General features: G+C 37.6%; 1 protein-coding gene across 1 annotated transcript in view; it reads right to left on the bottom strand.

The window, feature by feature from the left end:
* LOC137239534 (acetylcholine receptor subunit alpha-like) overlaps positions 1-15,244 on the bottom strand; it is a 1,517,845-nt gene that overhangs the window by 1,105,822 nt on the left and 396,779 nt on the right. Inside the window, exon 3 of the mRNA XM_067764959.1 lies at positions 8,640-8,820. Within this exon, the coding sequence (XP_067621060.1) occupies positions 8,640-8,820 (181 nt within the window). The remainder of the gene's footprint in view (positions 1-8,639; positions 8,821-15,244) is intronic.

Raw genomic sequence — 15,244 nt, 5'->3', positions numbered from 1 at the left:
CATAAGCGAAAAGCCTTAGCGAGCTTAATTTCAAAACAGAATTTATATCATTGATATAATGGTTGAATAAAATTGGAGCAAGAACAGAGCCTTGGGGTAGGCCAATCTTAACATCCACTTCATCTGATATTTTCAAACCAAATACTGTTCTTTGTTTGCGATTTGTTAAGAAATCTTTAAACCAATCCAGTTGAACATCTCTAATACCTATTCCTTCCAATTTTTCTAATAATATTTTTTGATCTATAGTTTCGAAAGCTGTTTTAAGATCAATAAAAACTCGCCTTTTTATTATTAAGTTCCTCCTTCCATTCAGCTAAAACCAAATTCGAAGCTGTTTCACAGGAATGATTTTTTCTAATCCTGATTGTTGAGTTATGAGTAAGTTTTTTTCTTCCAAGTATTGAACCAACTAATTTTTTACCACAAGTTCTAAAATCTTTTCCTCAATGGCCAGTGTCAATATCAGACGTAACTCCTCTGCTTTCATTGTGTTTGTAACTTTTCCAAATGGCACAATGGTAGAAGTTTTCCAAATACCCGGAACCATGCCACTACTTAAACTTTTATTTATGATTTGCGCATAGAAGTACCCCAAATATGATATTATGTCTTTAACAACACCATCTCATAACAGCTTTTTACCACCTCTCCTAGCTTTAAACGTCATGACAAGTTCGATGACATAATCTGTACTAATTTTTACAAATTTGAAAATCCCATTTAACTGAATAGGACAATTTATTTCTGCATAAAATTCTTCTATATTTTTGCAAATATCCTCAATGCCATCAATAAAAGGAAACAACTATTTAGAAGTATGTTATCAACATGAGCTGTATTGGTACTTAAGCCCAAATGCGTGTTGGGCATGTTCGACGCCATTGCCAACGAACGCAAATAACTGATAGGTTAACTAGAGTAAATTGTTTTGTTGATTTTCCGACAGGAAAAGAAAGAACACCTCTAACACAAGAGGCATATAAGAGAGAGCTTGAAGTCATATATAACATTGCTGCAAACAACGGATATAAAAATGCACTAGTAGATAAGCTCAGAAGGACGCGTGGAGAACCAAAAAGAAATAATGAAAAGGAAGATAATAACGTCTGGACGACTATAAAATATACAGGAAAAGCCACATATAAATTAGCAAACTTCTTTAAAAAATACAACATTAACACAGCGTTCAAAACGTCGAACAATCTAGGGCGAAAACTAATTACTAACACTAACTCAGAAGATCCGCTTAGCAACCACAGCTTATACATGCTTACCTGCGAATGCCAACATAGTTACATAGGACAAACAGGACGAAAAATAAGAAGGAGGTTCAAAGAACACATTAGAGATTACAACAAAAAAACAAGGAGTCCAAACATTATACCAGAGTCTACCTTCACGAATCACATGGTCGAAAATGAATGCTCCCCAGCAAACATCAATAAATCAGTTAGGGTCCTTCACATACAAGCAGAAGACCGACATCTCAGCGTACTCGAAAATATGGAAACCTACAAACAGAAAACATTCGATGGTAGAATAATAAACGAACAGATAAAGACAATTTCTGACGCAACATTCGAGCCTTTAAAACTTGTTTACAAGAAACAAAATAATCACACAGGTACAACAGACAAACACACAACAACAAATAAACACAAAACGACTAACGCATCAAAACAACCAACCCACAAAAAAGACCAAACGACTAAAATTACGAACTTTTACCTGCCTCAGTCAGCCACACAAATCGATCAGTAAAAACCCCCTCGGTTCTGAATGAACACACAGCACATACACATAACTAAATATACACAAGCATCAATTTTGATAATACCTGCTCATGTACCTACTAACTATAAATACAGGACAAACGACAACAACAGATCAGAACGAAATCAAGACTGATGATGGCACAACGCCCAAACCGGGTTGTCTCAAAACCAAAACTCACAAGGGATAACGGAAAATCCGTCCAATATACATCATTTAAGTAGAGTACGTTAACACAGCCACCGATTTGGTCGCTCGATGCCGTTGGTATTCGTCCAAAAAAATTAACACATGTATTTAGGTGAGAATGTGTACATTTCAACCGATCACCGAATTGTTGTCTGCCGTTGTCGTTTTTCACTGCCTATAAATTGCGTGCACTTACTGTGAAATATTAATAATTTGTGCGATGGACTGAACAATTTATTAATTGTGTGCAAAACAGGCGACCTTTATGGGATAAGCACATAAAAGTATAAACGCAAGCGTATTTTTGCGAAAAAGTAAAATGTAAGAAAAAAAGCTGCCGGCTGATAAGTTGCAATTTTAACACCAGTCTGGCCGATTTCACCAGCAGATTGCATTTTTTCGGTTTACCGGTCCCTGTGTAAGCGTACCCCTAGAGTTTAACCCTGGCCGATCGGCCGCTTAAGCTGAGTTTAAACTTCAGTTCAAATAGACTGAAAAACTGCAGCGTGATTTAACTGACAAACTGCGTTGAACATGTAATGAAAAACTGGGTCTCAGATATTGTAACGAATGTTAGCAGCACTGAGCGATGCTATCGTCTCTAAGCCGATGCTAAGCAGTGACGTGAATTCACATCCATAGATCAATCATTATGTATCTACATAAACGAAACAATAATTGCGTCTACACATATGTACCATAAACGTGTACGAGCAGCGGAGAGTCAATGCACAAACACATGCATATATCTGAGATACTCCTGAAAGTATGCAATGAAAAAACTATAAAATCATGCAATTTTAGTTACAGCTGAGAAGTTAAAGAGCAGCTGGACTAGTAGATTCTGGAAGCGCCTAGAAGATGCGAACTTTGAAATCCGAGAGTATAAAAGGCGGCAATTGTATAGGCGCTGAAATTCAGTTTGATTTGAGATTTCGATTAAGACGCTATCTAGCGAGCAAGAGCAGTATTATTTTGAATAGTAGAGTTTCATTTGAGCTATCAATCAGTTTGGTTATTAAGCAAGCTATTCGTTGCACAGTTTGAGCGTTATTGTGAAGTACTTTAATAAAGGCCATTTTGCATTATTACATATTGGAGTTATTTATTCAACAGTTTAGTGATTCGAACTTAGAAGGGCAAATAAAAGGATTTGCAAGTAAATTCGTTACAATTGGTGTCAGAAGAGGAACTGTTGAATAAATTCCAGAGGACAACAAGGACATGGCAAAGTTCAGTGAATTGAAGATCCAGCAACTGAAAAAGGAGTTGGAGAACCGTGGATTGAATACAACCGGCAATAAGATCGAACTTCAAGCATGGCTACGAGAGGTAATTGAGTCGCAAGAAATTGATGTGGACGAGTATATCTTTTATCCTGATGGGGACGAGACAACAAAAAAAATTGAAGAGAAAAACGAAACATCGCAGACAGTTACGAGCACAGACTTGAACATGATTTTGGCTGCAATATCTGCACAAATATCAACAGTGGCGTCCCAACTGGAATCGCAGGAGAACCGTATAACATCCAAGATAGAATCCCAATAGACACGAATAACATCAAAGATCGAAGCACAGAAACGCGTATATCAGAAATGTCGACACAGATTACATCCAAGATGGAAACACAGCTCGAAGAACAGAAGACATATATGGCATCCCAACTGGAAGAGCAGAAGACATATATGGCATCCCAACTGGAATCATAGAAGGCACGTATTTCAGAAATGACGTCGCAAGTGTCATCTCAACTGGAAGACCAAAAGACATATATGGCATCTCAATTGGAAGCGCAAGAGGCACGTATATCTGAAATGTCGGTAGAAATTTTGGAACAGGTATCATCAAAACTGGAAGCGCAGGATGCAAAAATGGCTCAATTTCAGGCAGAAGTAGATAATTTAAAAGGTCGTATGGAGCAGTTACAACTAAATCGCCCAGCTGTTTCAGCAAGCAATCCAAAGGTAAAAACACCATCCTTTGACGGTTCTGTTCCTTTCCAGGTCTTTAAGCTACAATTTGAGAAGACCGCAACAGTGAACAACTGGAATGCTGAAGATAAAGTTGCTGCACTCTTCGTAGCATTGAAGGAACCAGCTGCCGAAATCTTACAGACGATTCCAGAGTACGAACGGAACAGTTATGAAGCATTGATGGCTGCTGTAGAATGACGTTATGGAAGCGAGCATAGAAAACAGATATTCCAAATTGAGTTGCAAAACCGCTACCAAAAAGCAAATGAGACTTTGCAGGAGTTTGCCTCGGATGTTGAAAGGTTGGCACATTTGGCAAATGCGGACGCACCCGTGGAGTACACCGAGAGGGTAAAAATTCAGAGTTTTATAAATGGCATACGGGACGTAGAAACGGAGCGAGCGACATATGCAAACCCAAAACCTACATTCACAGAAACGGTATCCCATGCACTGACTCAAGAAACAGCATTGCTTCTGTGTAAGCCAGTTAACAAAGCACGCCGTGTGGAGGTAGAAAGGCCAGAGTGGGTAGACGCAATATTGGAGACGCTTAAAGGATCGCAAAAGCGGAGGGAAAAAGTTATCAAATGTTTCAATTGCGGGAAGTCCGGTCACATTGCCCGTCTTTGCGATCTTGATCCTAGTAGTACCAACAATGTGGGTGGCCGTAAACGCAAAGCTGGAGGAGATGAGCAAGAGCGAGTAAGAGGTAGAGATCGAGAGCTAGATCCAGCTATTGAATGCCCTGTGATATCTGTGTTGCAAATTGGTAGAAAATCGAGCAGTCTTACCGTCAGAGGGAATGTGGATGGCAAAGAACATGTACTGACTGTAGATACGGGCGCATCTCATTCCTTGATTCGATCTGATTTGGTCTACAGGAGAGTAAAGTCATTACCTGGAGCAAGGTTGCGTACGGTCACAGGCGAGTATAACCAAGTCCAGGGAGAAGTGATATGTGAAGTCCTAATTGGGAAGGTCATGGTTTTACACAAATTCGTTGTGGCGGAAATCGTTGATGAAGTCATATTGGGAGTGGACTTCTTGGTTGACCATGAACTCAGGATCGATATGCGGAGAAAAATTATGCGATATAAGAACCAGGACATACCACTTAACTGTTTGGAAAAAGGGTTCAGCAGTAATCGGGTACTGGTGGAGAAGACTCGACAAAGGCCACGAAATTCAAAGGTAAAGGTTGATGGAATAAATGGGCCAAACAAATCAAAACCGAAGGTACCTGTGAGAGAAACACTGGCATTGAAAAGCCCTAACGGACTTACTAAAACGAAGGAAAGGATTTCGCAGAAAGAATGCAAGGTTGGTTTCAAGGCAAGGCACACTACTGTTGTGAAGCGTCGGAACGATACTGATTATGCAAAGCAAATCCGTCCAGCGCAAGCTCTACGAAGTAGTTCATTGGCCAAACAACAGAGTGTGAAGGAACGGCCCAGGGTAATGAGTAGTAAGATGAAACACTGGCATGACAAGAATTTTAATTCGGAAGGTTTCCTGGCGGGAGATTTGGTACTGTTAAACAACCCTCACCGACGGAAAGGTGTTCTAGCCAAATTTAGGTGCAGTTGGGAAAGCCCGTACAAGGTTGTGAAGAAGATCATGATACCATCTACCGCATACAAAGCATTGAGAAACCACGGAGTAGAAGAGTGGTGCATTTGGAGATGCAAGCGACGTTTAGATCGGGAGATTTGTCTAATCGGGACGATGAGACTTAGGTGGAGGGCAGTGTAACGAATGTTAGCAGCACTGAGCGATACTATCGTCTCTAAGCCGATGCTAAGCAGTGACGAGAATTCACATCCATAGATCAATCATTATGTATCTACATAAACGAAACAATAATTGCGTCTACACATATGTACCATGTACGTGTACGAGCAGCGGAGAGTCAATGCACAAATACATGCATATATCTGAGATACTCCTGAAAGTATGCAATGAGAAAAACTATAAAATCATGCAATTGTAGTTACAGCTGAGAAGTTTGAGAGCTGCTGGACTAGTAGATTCTCGAAGCGCCTAGAAATGCGAACGTTGAAATCCGAGAGTATAAAAGGCGGAAATTGTAGAGGCGCTGGAATTCAGTTTGATTTATGATTTCGATTGAGACGCTATCTAGCGAGCAAGAGCAGTATTATTTTGAATAGTAGAGTTTCATTTGAGCTATCAAACAGTTTGGTTATTAAGCAAGCTATTCGTTGCACAGTTTGAGCGTTATTGTGAAGTACTTTAATAAAGGCCATTTTGCTTTATTACATATTGGAGTTATTTATCCAACAGTTTAGTGATTCGAACTTAGCAGAAGGGCAAATAAGAGGATTTGCAAGTAAATTCGTTACAATATTTTAATCGATCGAGTATTAGTTAGTTTATTATGATTATGTTAAAGCCAAGTACGTCGGCTTCTATTTTAAGGGCTCGCTGTCCTGATGATAGGAGAGCCCATTAGGCAGCCAAATTTTTGGTGCGCAGAAATATTCGTCAGATTGTAAATAGCTGTTCTTTGTAAAAAGAAATACAATTTCTGTGAGTTAGCTGGTAAATGCTCTTATGTCATCCCACCGTTCACTCAGAATTCCTGAAATGAATCTACCGACAATTAGTACACAAACTTGTTGCATGGAGCGATATTTGTATTTGGCCTAGTTCATGTGTTTGTGTTGCGATGAAATCTTAACATTAAAATAATTACGTAAGTAACTTCCATAATATTGCTGCTGCGTATTCGGAGAATACTTGCTGCTCCTTTAAGTTAGCGCCAGTTGGTCTGAGTGGGATGTTCTGTTGTTGTGGTCATTTGGTACGGGGTACATCCTCGATGTCGTTGAGCTCCTTTTAGTTAGAGAGTCTATCTATTCTTTCAGAAACATATTTAAAAATTTCTCTTTTCTTTTTACTTTTTGCCTGTCCGGTTCGCTTATACGAGATAGGTACTAGAGTTTTTTACATATGGCTATTGAAAACGGTGTCTAAAAGAAAAATATTAAAAAATATATTTATGTAGGGTTGGAATATAACGAATCTGGTTGGGTTATTACTTTAAATATCATGCGACTGTTTGATTTAAGATAAGGACAATCGTGGGAATTTTTGTGTGGGCAATTTTAAAGAGACTATTTGGCATTACTAAATAGTACCAGTAAAATCAAAAAAACTAATCCACACACAACTTTTTTCTAACTTTACTCGTACTTGGTGGGATTGACCCACCGGCAGCGGTAGCCACCACTACATATACACTGTTACCAATTTAGAATATGCTAGTGAGACCAACTTTTAGCGAGTGCTACAGCGAAATTAATACTTTATATTTTTAATTTAATTTCAGCCATTGTTTACTATATAGTTTGGCAGCTTAAATTGAGGTTACGTTGAGAATAGAGTGGAAGACAGTCGAATGAAGAACAGCAGGAAGAGTAGAGTTTCATTGCATCAATATACTTTCAATCTTTGTATCAATATATAGGATAAAAGTGGAAAAAATAACGAAATACTTGGATATAAGCAAACACTTTATCTTAATTTCTGCAAATAAGGTGTCCTAAATGATACATATTCCAAAATTATAACAGTTTGTGTCTGTTTAAAAGAGTTTAAAGGCTTTCCTAATGTGAATGCTAGAACTGTTTGGATGTGTCTGTGCTGATTTTGAGCGATCACTCGTTAGTTGTGCTACTTTTTAAGGTTTATACAATGATTTCAGCGCTTTCGCAGTAAGCACTCATCATACACACTCGGTGATACAATGTTTGGTCGTATAAAACGTACATATGAATTAAAAATGTTTTAGCTGAATGGAAACTTGAGGTTTAGTCTTTTAAAAAACGCCAATAAGGCACAATGCTTCATTTTCGGAAAAATATTAAATTAGGTTTGCAAGCAAAGCTTAAAGATGGATTTCATTTGAAAAGTGTTTTTTTTAAGTCAAAAATTTATGAAATTCAAAGCTTATTTCGTGGTTAGCTGCTTTCTGAAGTGCTCCATGGACAAAGAAGAGCTAGACAAACCAAAAATCAAGCATATTTTCAAATACCTAAGTCAGGTCCCAGCATGCTTGTGAGGTAAAGTGAAATCCTGACTTGGGCTTGCAAACGTATTTCCATAGTTTTTCGCAAATAAAGCGTTGTGGCTTATGGTCGCTGCTCACAGCGTGGTATCCAGATAATAAGAAAGTACTCAGAGAACTTTTAAATTTTTATTTACAATATGTGTTATCTTATTCGTTTATTAATTTTCTTTATTGAATTTAGTTTGACACTCCTTCTGGCTGAATTATTGATTGAATAAATGTTAAAAACAAGCTTGCATGCTCAAATTTAGTAGCAGCGCGTATCTCGCAAGAAATTTCATTAATAAAAAACTTAAAAAAATGAAAAATATTTATTTTAAAATAAGAAATTTCAAAGTTTGTCTTATAAGAGGAAAATATAAAATTTCTCGATCCTGTGATATTGATACCGCGCTTATAACAAAAGAAAAACATAACTTCAACCCAAATTCTTCATTCATTATTGTTTGCCCTTCCTATATAGTGAGAGTGTGTGCAGGCATCGAAATCAAACTAAATGTGCTTTGTAGTTGATTTTCACGATGTGGACGTTGCGCTCTCTTTCGTCTTATACCTATATTGTTATTTAGCAGGTACTAAACTCACACCCACCGCTACTATCTTACCTTAAAACCGTCATATGTCCAACTGCCAAATTTCAGAACACAAGTTTGTTCATCAAAGGGGAAGTATTCTACGTCTATTTCACATGATGATTTGTAAATAGCAGGCGGTTTCCATTCCACGAGTCCTTCCGAATATATAGTAGCCTTTGTTGCTAGTGTCACCTCAAAATTACCATCAGCACTATTTTATAGTATATAGAGATCATGTTTAGTTTTATAATATTTTAATATTTAATACTATTTATAGTAGAATTTCAAAGTTCTAGCAAGCAACTTTAAAAAGAAATATAATCTTTATTATTGCCATTCCTTTATCGACTGGGTTTGTTGCTTTTGTAAAATGCATATTTTACAAGTTAGTTTATATATTTAAGTTACTCATTTCCTATATACAAAAATTTAATATAAAATAACTTGTCAAAATCCGTGTGGTGTCACAATGGACCTATAAAGGTCTAAGTGTGCCGCTCCGATGTGGACGGCTGCCACTTGGACCTAACCTAACTTGTCAAAATCAGCTGTTTTCATGCACATTTATTGCCATGTAATGGGGAGAAAATTTAATTAGCATTTTTGTTAAAGCAGCTTAAAAGAATCACCAGGACCGCCGAGGGGGGGGGGATTCCCCGGCGCCCGGGGTTTCTCAGGAGGCCCGCGATTCTTGATAATGATTTTTGCCTCGGCTTTTGAACAGTGAGGAGACAATAAAAACATCAAACACAAATGTATGTTTACATGAATCCGAAATCGTAAAGTTTTCGTGGTGACACTGATGAAGGTTCATCTTCAAAAAGTTTTCCACTAATACCACCAACTCTGTATCAAAGTCCAGATTATTTTAACGACTTCAATACCGGTACCGTGAATAATAAGTTTTTGCGATCTGAAGAAGTCAACGAAATAATTCGTCGAGATCATCAAAAGTGTCCTGTTATTTTTCCACGTGATTGTCACGACGAGGCATTTCCTACCTCATTGTTAAACAGAATCTTGCCAAAGGGCGAGAAAGTGTAGTGTGACTGGTGTGGAGTGCCACTAGCAATGCTTTTTATTGCCTACCATGTCGTCTGTTAAGAACAAATACTTTAAACCGACCTAAAATTTGTTTTCCTGGCGGATATTCGAAATTCCGGGTATGGAAGAAGCTATACGATAAATTGCCATCACACGAAAATACTCAAAATCACATTAAATTTTTAATTCAATGGTGATCTTTACAAAAACTAATTCAACAGGAGGCTACAATTTAATACACGTTTGCAATGCAAATCAATAAACAGCTAATCACCGAAACTCAAAAGTGGAAAGAAATTTTATACAGAATTTTGGACACTATTTTATTTTTGTGTGAAAGAGGCCTAGCTTTAAAAGGCGAAAGTATATATCTTGGTGAATGAAACAATGGAAATTTTTTGGGCATCTAAGATCTCATAAGACATTATGATCCGATACTTACAGATAATTTGGAAAAAGTTAGGTTTTCACAACAGCAACACAAGCGTTTACTATCTTTCCCCAGACATTCAGAAAGAGTTTATAGAAATTTGTGCATAGCACGTGAGAGAAACTATATTAGATCAAGGCAAGAAAGCTAAGTATTTTGCTTTATCATTGATGCTATGCCTGATGCTAGTCACGTTGACTACGCTCATTTTGCGCTAACTCCATTTCAATTCGAAAGTAAAAAATTTTACAATTCAAGGACGGTTTTTGGCTTTCGTGAATTGTAACCAAAAAACTGGTGAGAAAATCGCTGATCTAATTTGCTACACTCTAGGTAAACATGAAATCCCATTAAAAGATTGTCGTGCACATGGGTACGATAACGGCGCCAATATGAAAGGAGCTTACAACCAAAGATTTTTGAAAAGTGAAGATCTTGCATGCGCGAAAAATAGTGTGAAGCAACCTTCACAAAAAAATCTAGTAGGTCACATTCACCACTCACCACAGCAGAATTTATTAAACTACCACTGTCTGAATTTATTATTTAACAATTATTTGTACATTCTTTATTCAGGTAATATGTTCAGAATTTTAACTTTTACTCTCTAAAACTCTAATCAGTGTATTTTTTGTGTTTTGTATGTTAAAGTTTGTGGAGTAGTGGAAGTGACCTACTAGAATTTTGTGGAGCTCCGCTGCTTTCCACCGAAGTTCGCGCATCCAACATCTTTATTTTTCAAAAATCTTTGTTACAACGGAGCATTACGTCACATTCTCGACAAAAACTCGAATGCTGAATACTCGCCTGGTGCAACCCACAGTCTCAATTTATGTGGTGTTGATGCTTTAGAGTGTTGTACGGCTGCAATTACTTTCTTTGGAGTTGTACAAAAATGTTTTACTATTTTCAGAAGCACACCACAACGATGGGACATCCTCAAAAAAAATGTACCGAGCGCTCTTCATAGTCTTTCAGACAAAAGTCAAATTTGACTGCGCAAGCATACGCAAATGTTACCGGCATTCTCAAGTGCATTAACAAGTTCGAATATATATTTCTGTCCTCAATTTGGTTCAAAATACTGACTACCATTAATGAAAGAAACGTGGTCCTCCAAGCTAGAGACGCCACCATAGATGTTGACGTCCGACAACTAGATGCCTTATTATTATAGTTGCTATTCAATTGAAAATCTCGCCAAAGTTTCCAGACATTTGAAAGAGAAAACCCAAAAGACGTTCAGAAGATAATTTAAATGAGATGAGTACGGATGATTCAGAGTCTGATTTCAAAAACAATACATTCCTGGTGATCGTTGTTTCAGTAATCACTGGCATTACTGAACGATTTGCAGCTATAGATGAAACTACCGTTCGGGTGAGCGCAGCAAAATTTGTCGAAAAATTCAAGTCGGACATTTCTCAAAGCTTAGAATGCAAAATAATTCACTTCAAACACATTTACGATAAAGGTCTGTCACTATTGGAATTGCTAAATGCCATCTATGTTCAAAATTTGTATACAATTTTCCCCACCATTTGTGTTCCTTTACGTATCTTTTGCACTATACCTGTCACTGTAGCTAGTGCAGAATGTTCCTTCAGCGTCCTTTCAAGAATCAAAAACTTTCATAGATCGTGTTCATCTTAAGAGCGAGTTTCAGGACTTGCCACGCTTTCTGTTGAATCCGTTTAGCAAGACAGTTAAATTTTGATATTATTATAAGAAATTTTGCAGCGAAAAGAGCAAGAAACGCAACTCTTTGATATCCGAAACTTCTATATTGAATAATTAAAATTTATAATCATCATTAAATTTATCACAAATGTATTAAAATGTTACCAAACAACTAGAAAACATTATTTGAAACAATATGTGGCTGTTAAAATAGAATTTTATTTCTACGTTACAATAAAATAGTATAAATAGTAAATATTCTGTGTTAATTTTATTTTCAGCTGTTAGTCCAAAAATTATTTAGTTGATTATATTGAATTATTTTTTTTATGTAATCCATCAATAATGTTTCATGAGTGAGATGACATTAATTCAAATTAATCGAACATATTAGTGGATATTTTATAGGGGGGCCGTAAATTGTTTAGTCCCGTGCCCGGACTTTCTCTCTGCGGCCCTGAGTATCAATTTGTCTACCATCTCTACCATCAATACGCAGAATACAGATTCCTCCGCCAGGCTAAATTAAAAATTGGACTTCGTACACCTTTTCCCAATGATTTTATCGGTGCATAATGTTTTTGGTGTAAATGAAAACTATGGTTGTTAGAGGGGGAGAAGATAGAATTTAAAAATGTTTCAATTGCACATATTGCTTAAGCCACTTACAAATATATATGTATAATAGATATAAGTATACAACATTGCAAATTGTTTAGAGCTTTATGCGAGATCTAGGCACTCGAAAGGCTTTAAATTTTGCAAGTTTTATCATATATAACTAAATCTCGAAACGCAGAAAATTTAAGCTAAATCCTTAACCATTTGTTCAATCATTTCAACATTCTATATATGGCAGCCTGCAATTAATATGTCATGTAATTTTTTAATACTAAAATATTTTAAGGAATAAAACTGTTCTAAATTCATTTCAGTTTCGTTTCAGTTTTTGGATTATAGAACATGAGAAAGCGTATATGTTTAATTCGAAAATCTTGATTTTTTTGTTACGAAAAACTTCACAAAAATTTAAAAAATCTACAGTTGGACTGCAGGTAAATTTACGAGATTTAAAAAAATTTACAATTAAAGTTCTAGCTGAAGCTAAAGTTATTACCTTCAAAAATTTGCTTAAAAAGGCAAAGCCTATTCAATATTGATTTGCTTAGATGATCATTTGATTCAAAACACCACATATATTAAAAATTGTGTTTGCAAATGATCGTGCTTTTAGATACCCCCCTGCAGTCAAAAGCCAAAATAGTCAGCAAACATTCTAGTTCATTGACTAGAGTTTTGTGGGGTTATTCATACTAGTCAGCTTTTGAATAGTGGTGTTATTCATACTAGTTAGTATTTGAATGATTTATTCGACTTGAATTTCGTCTGTCAGACTCTAGGAAATACGTGAGTGCTTTCTGTAGCCAATTTGCAATCCATACTTCAGTTGACAATGCTAGATATTGTCCAAATCAACGGGTACATAAACGCAAGCATGACGAGTCGACCCTCACCGTTACCTCAACAGAGGTTAATGAAGCCATTGAAAAGGACAAGCCTTTCATATCAATAGTCCCAGACGCAAAAACTTTGCCGATGCCAAAACACCTTGGCCATGAGGGCATCAGCAGCCTAGCATTTTTTTCGAATTGTCGTAAAAAGCCTTTGTCATTCCAGAATAACAGAGAATGGCAAGGATAAACCCACTACCAAAGACCGGAAACCCAGCCAGTATCTACCGATATTATGCCTTTAGTCAGTAGCGAAAACGTTTAAAGCAGTTATGATTCCCTCAAATGAATAAAAATTTTCGATTATCCAGCCTTTAGCATGACTTCCGCAAAGTGCATACCACTACCACCATTCTGAACTCCATTAACACTCATCATAAGACGGTGCTAGTGCAGCTTGGCCTGTTTTGATTCAGTCAACCACGACTGGTTCGTTCCTTTTCCGTTGGATAGATAGATAATTTAATGAGGATTGCACGACAACCATTGGTCAGCACCTCATCTCAGCCGACTACCATGATGAACCCAAGCAGTTCTTTTGGCTTGAAGGATTTAATGTGGGAATTTTCTGACCTTGGTGAGCCCACAAACTTAGCCCTGCGTCTTGAGATTGTGTCACATTCCAAGAGGATATGGTCAGCCGGCGCGTTTTATTCTGTTACGTTTTATTTTTTATATATATGTACGTATTTTTATTAAAATTTATTCCAAAGTACATATAATGTACTGAAGCGATAAATTTTAAAGTTATATATGTGTACATACAGCACAGGAAAGTGGCATTGAGTGAGCTTCTCCTGACTCTTGGGGAAGTTTCGTTTTATGTAGCGCAAAGGAGCCATGGCCCTCAACTGGGGAAAGGTTTCTGGACCTCCGCGCTTGCGGATTCAGCGTTCCAGCGGAAAGCAGGGTTAAAGTTGCAGTCATCGTAAGGAAACACCTATACTCGTGTATGCTATCTAATTTCAGCATCAAAGACCTAGCGGTGGTCGCAATAGAAGGAAAGAAAGAACCGTCCTTTAACCTGGCATCCTGCTACATGGCCTATGACGTGGAGGCCCCACCAGAAGAGTTCACATGGCTTGTGAATTAAGAAGGTTGCATAGGATGGTTTGTGATAGGCGCGCAGGCGAATGCGCATCACAGCATATGAAGAGGGGACGATGTTAATGATAGAGGTGAGTCCCTTTTTCTATATGCTACAGAATAGCCTACAGGTGACCAACAAGGGTAGCTTGTCTACATATTGTGGCGAACGTTGACATCACTAGGCTGTTAGTAAATAATCATCAAACAACAAAACCATTAAAGCGAGCCACACTGGTATACAAAATTGCCATTTATACACATAAATAAAAGGCGAAGAAGAGATATCTCACACACACACATATGCAGTCATCAGCCGAAACAATTATTTATCCGGCTGAGCTCAGGGCAAGAGGGTCATTGCTGGCGGACAGTGAACGGCATATTAATTAGGTTAGCTGCGAATATCAAATAATCAGCCCTCGGCCAAGAGCGGTTGGTGAGGAGGGATTGGCTTAAAAGACCTAAAGCACCCTGAGGACCTCCAGTGACAGGGCGAGTATATGCCGCCCTGAATTAAGCATCCACATCCTAGTACGGGTTTGCTTTGAGGGAATACCTACCCAAGATAGGAACGCAACTATACGACGTGGGAAACACACTCAGGAAGGTAAAGAGGTAAATTAGTTGTAAATTTAAGGCAATTGTCACATTAAGACTGAGCCCAGTAAGGTCTTAATTAAGGTATACTGGAATCAACAATTTGGATTTTTTTGTTAAGTGCTGGCGATTGTGACATTCGGAAATCTCAGTACACGACTTGACACACCGTCGAAATGACTTTCCGGTTAATGCCCCATTCGTCTCCGTCTCGTTAAAACCTTGGCAGGCCTTGGGGTACGTTCAAAGTCCGTCATCATTAAGTTAGTGGTGCAGGTTCGGTT

The sequence above is a fragment of the Eurosta solidaginis genome, chromosome 1, assembly GCF_040869045.1.
Source record: "Eurosta solidaginis isolate ZX-2024a chromosome 1, ASM4086904v1, whole genome shotgun sequence".
Taxonomy (NCBI): domain Eukaryota; kingdom Metazoa; phylum Arthropoda; class Insecta; order Diptera; family Tephritidae; genus Eurosta; species Eurosta solidaginis.
This window is presented reverse-complemented; position numbering and strand designations above follow the sequence as displayed.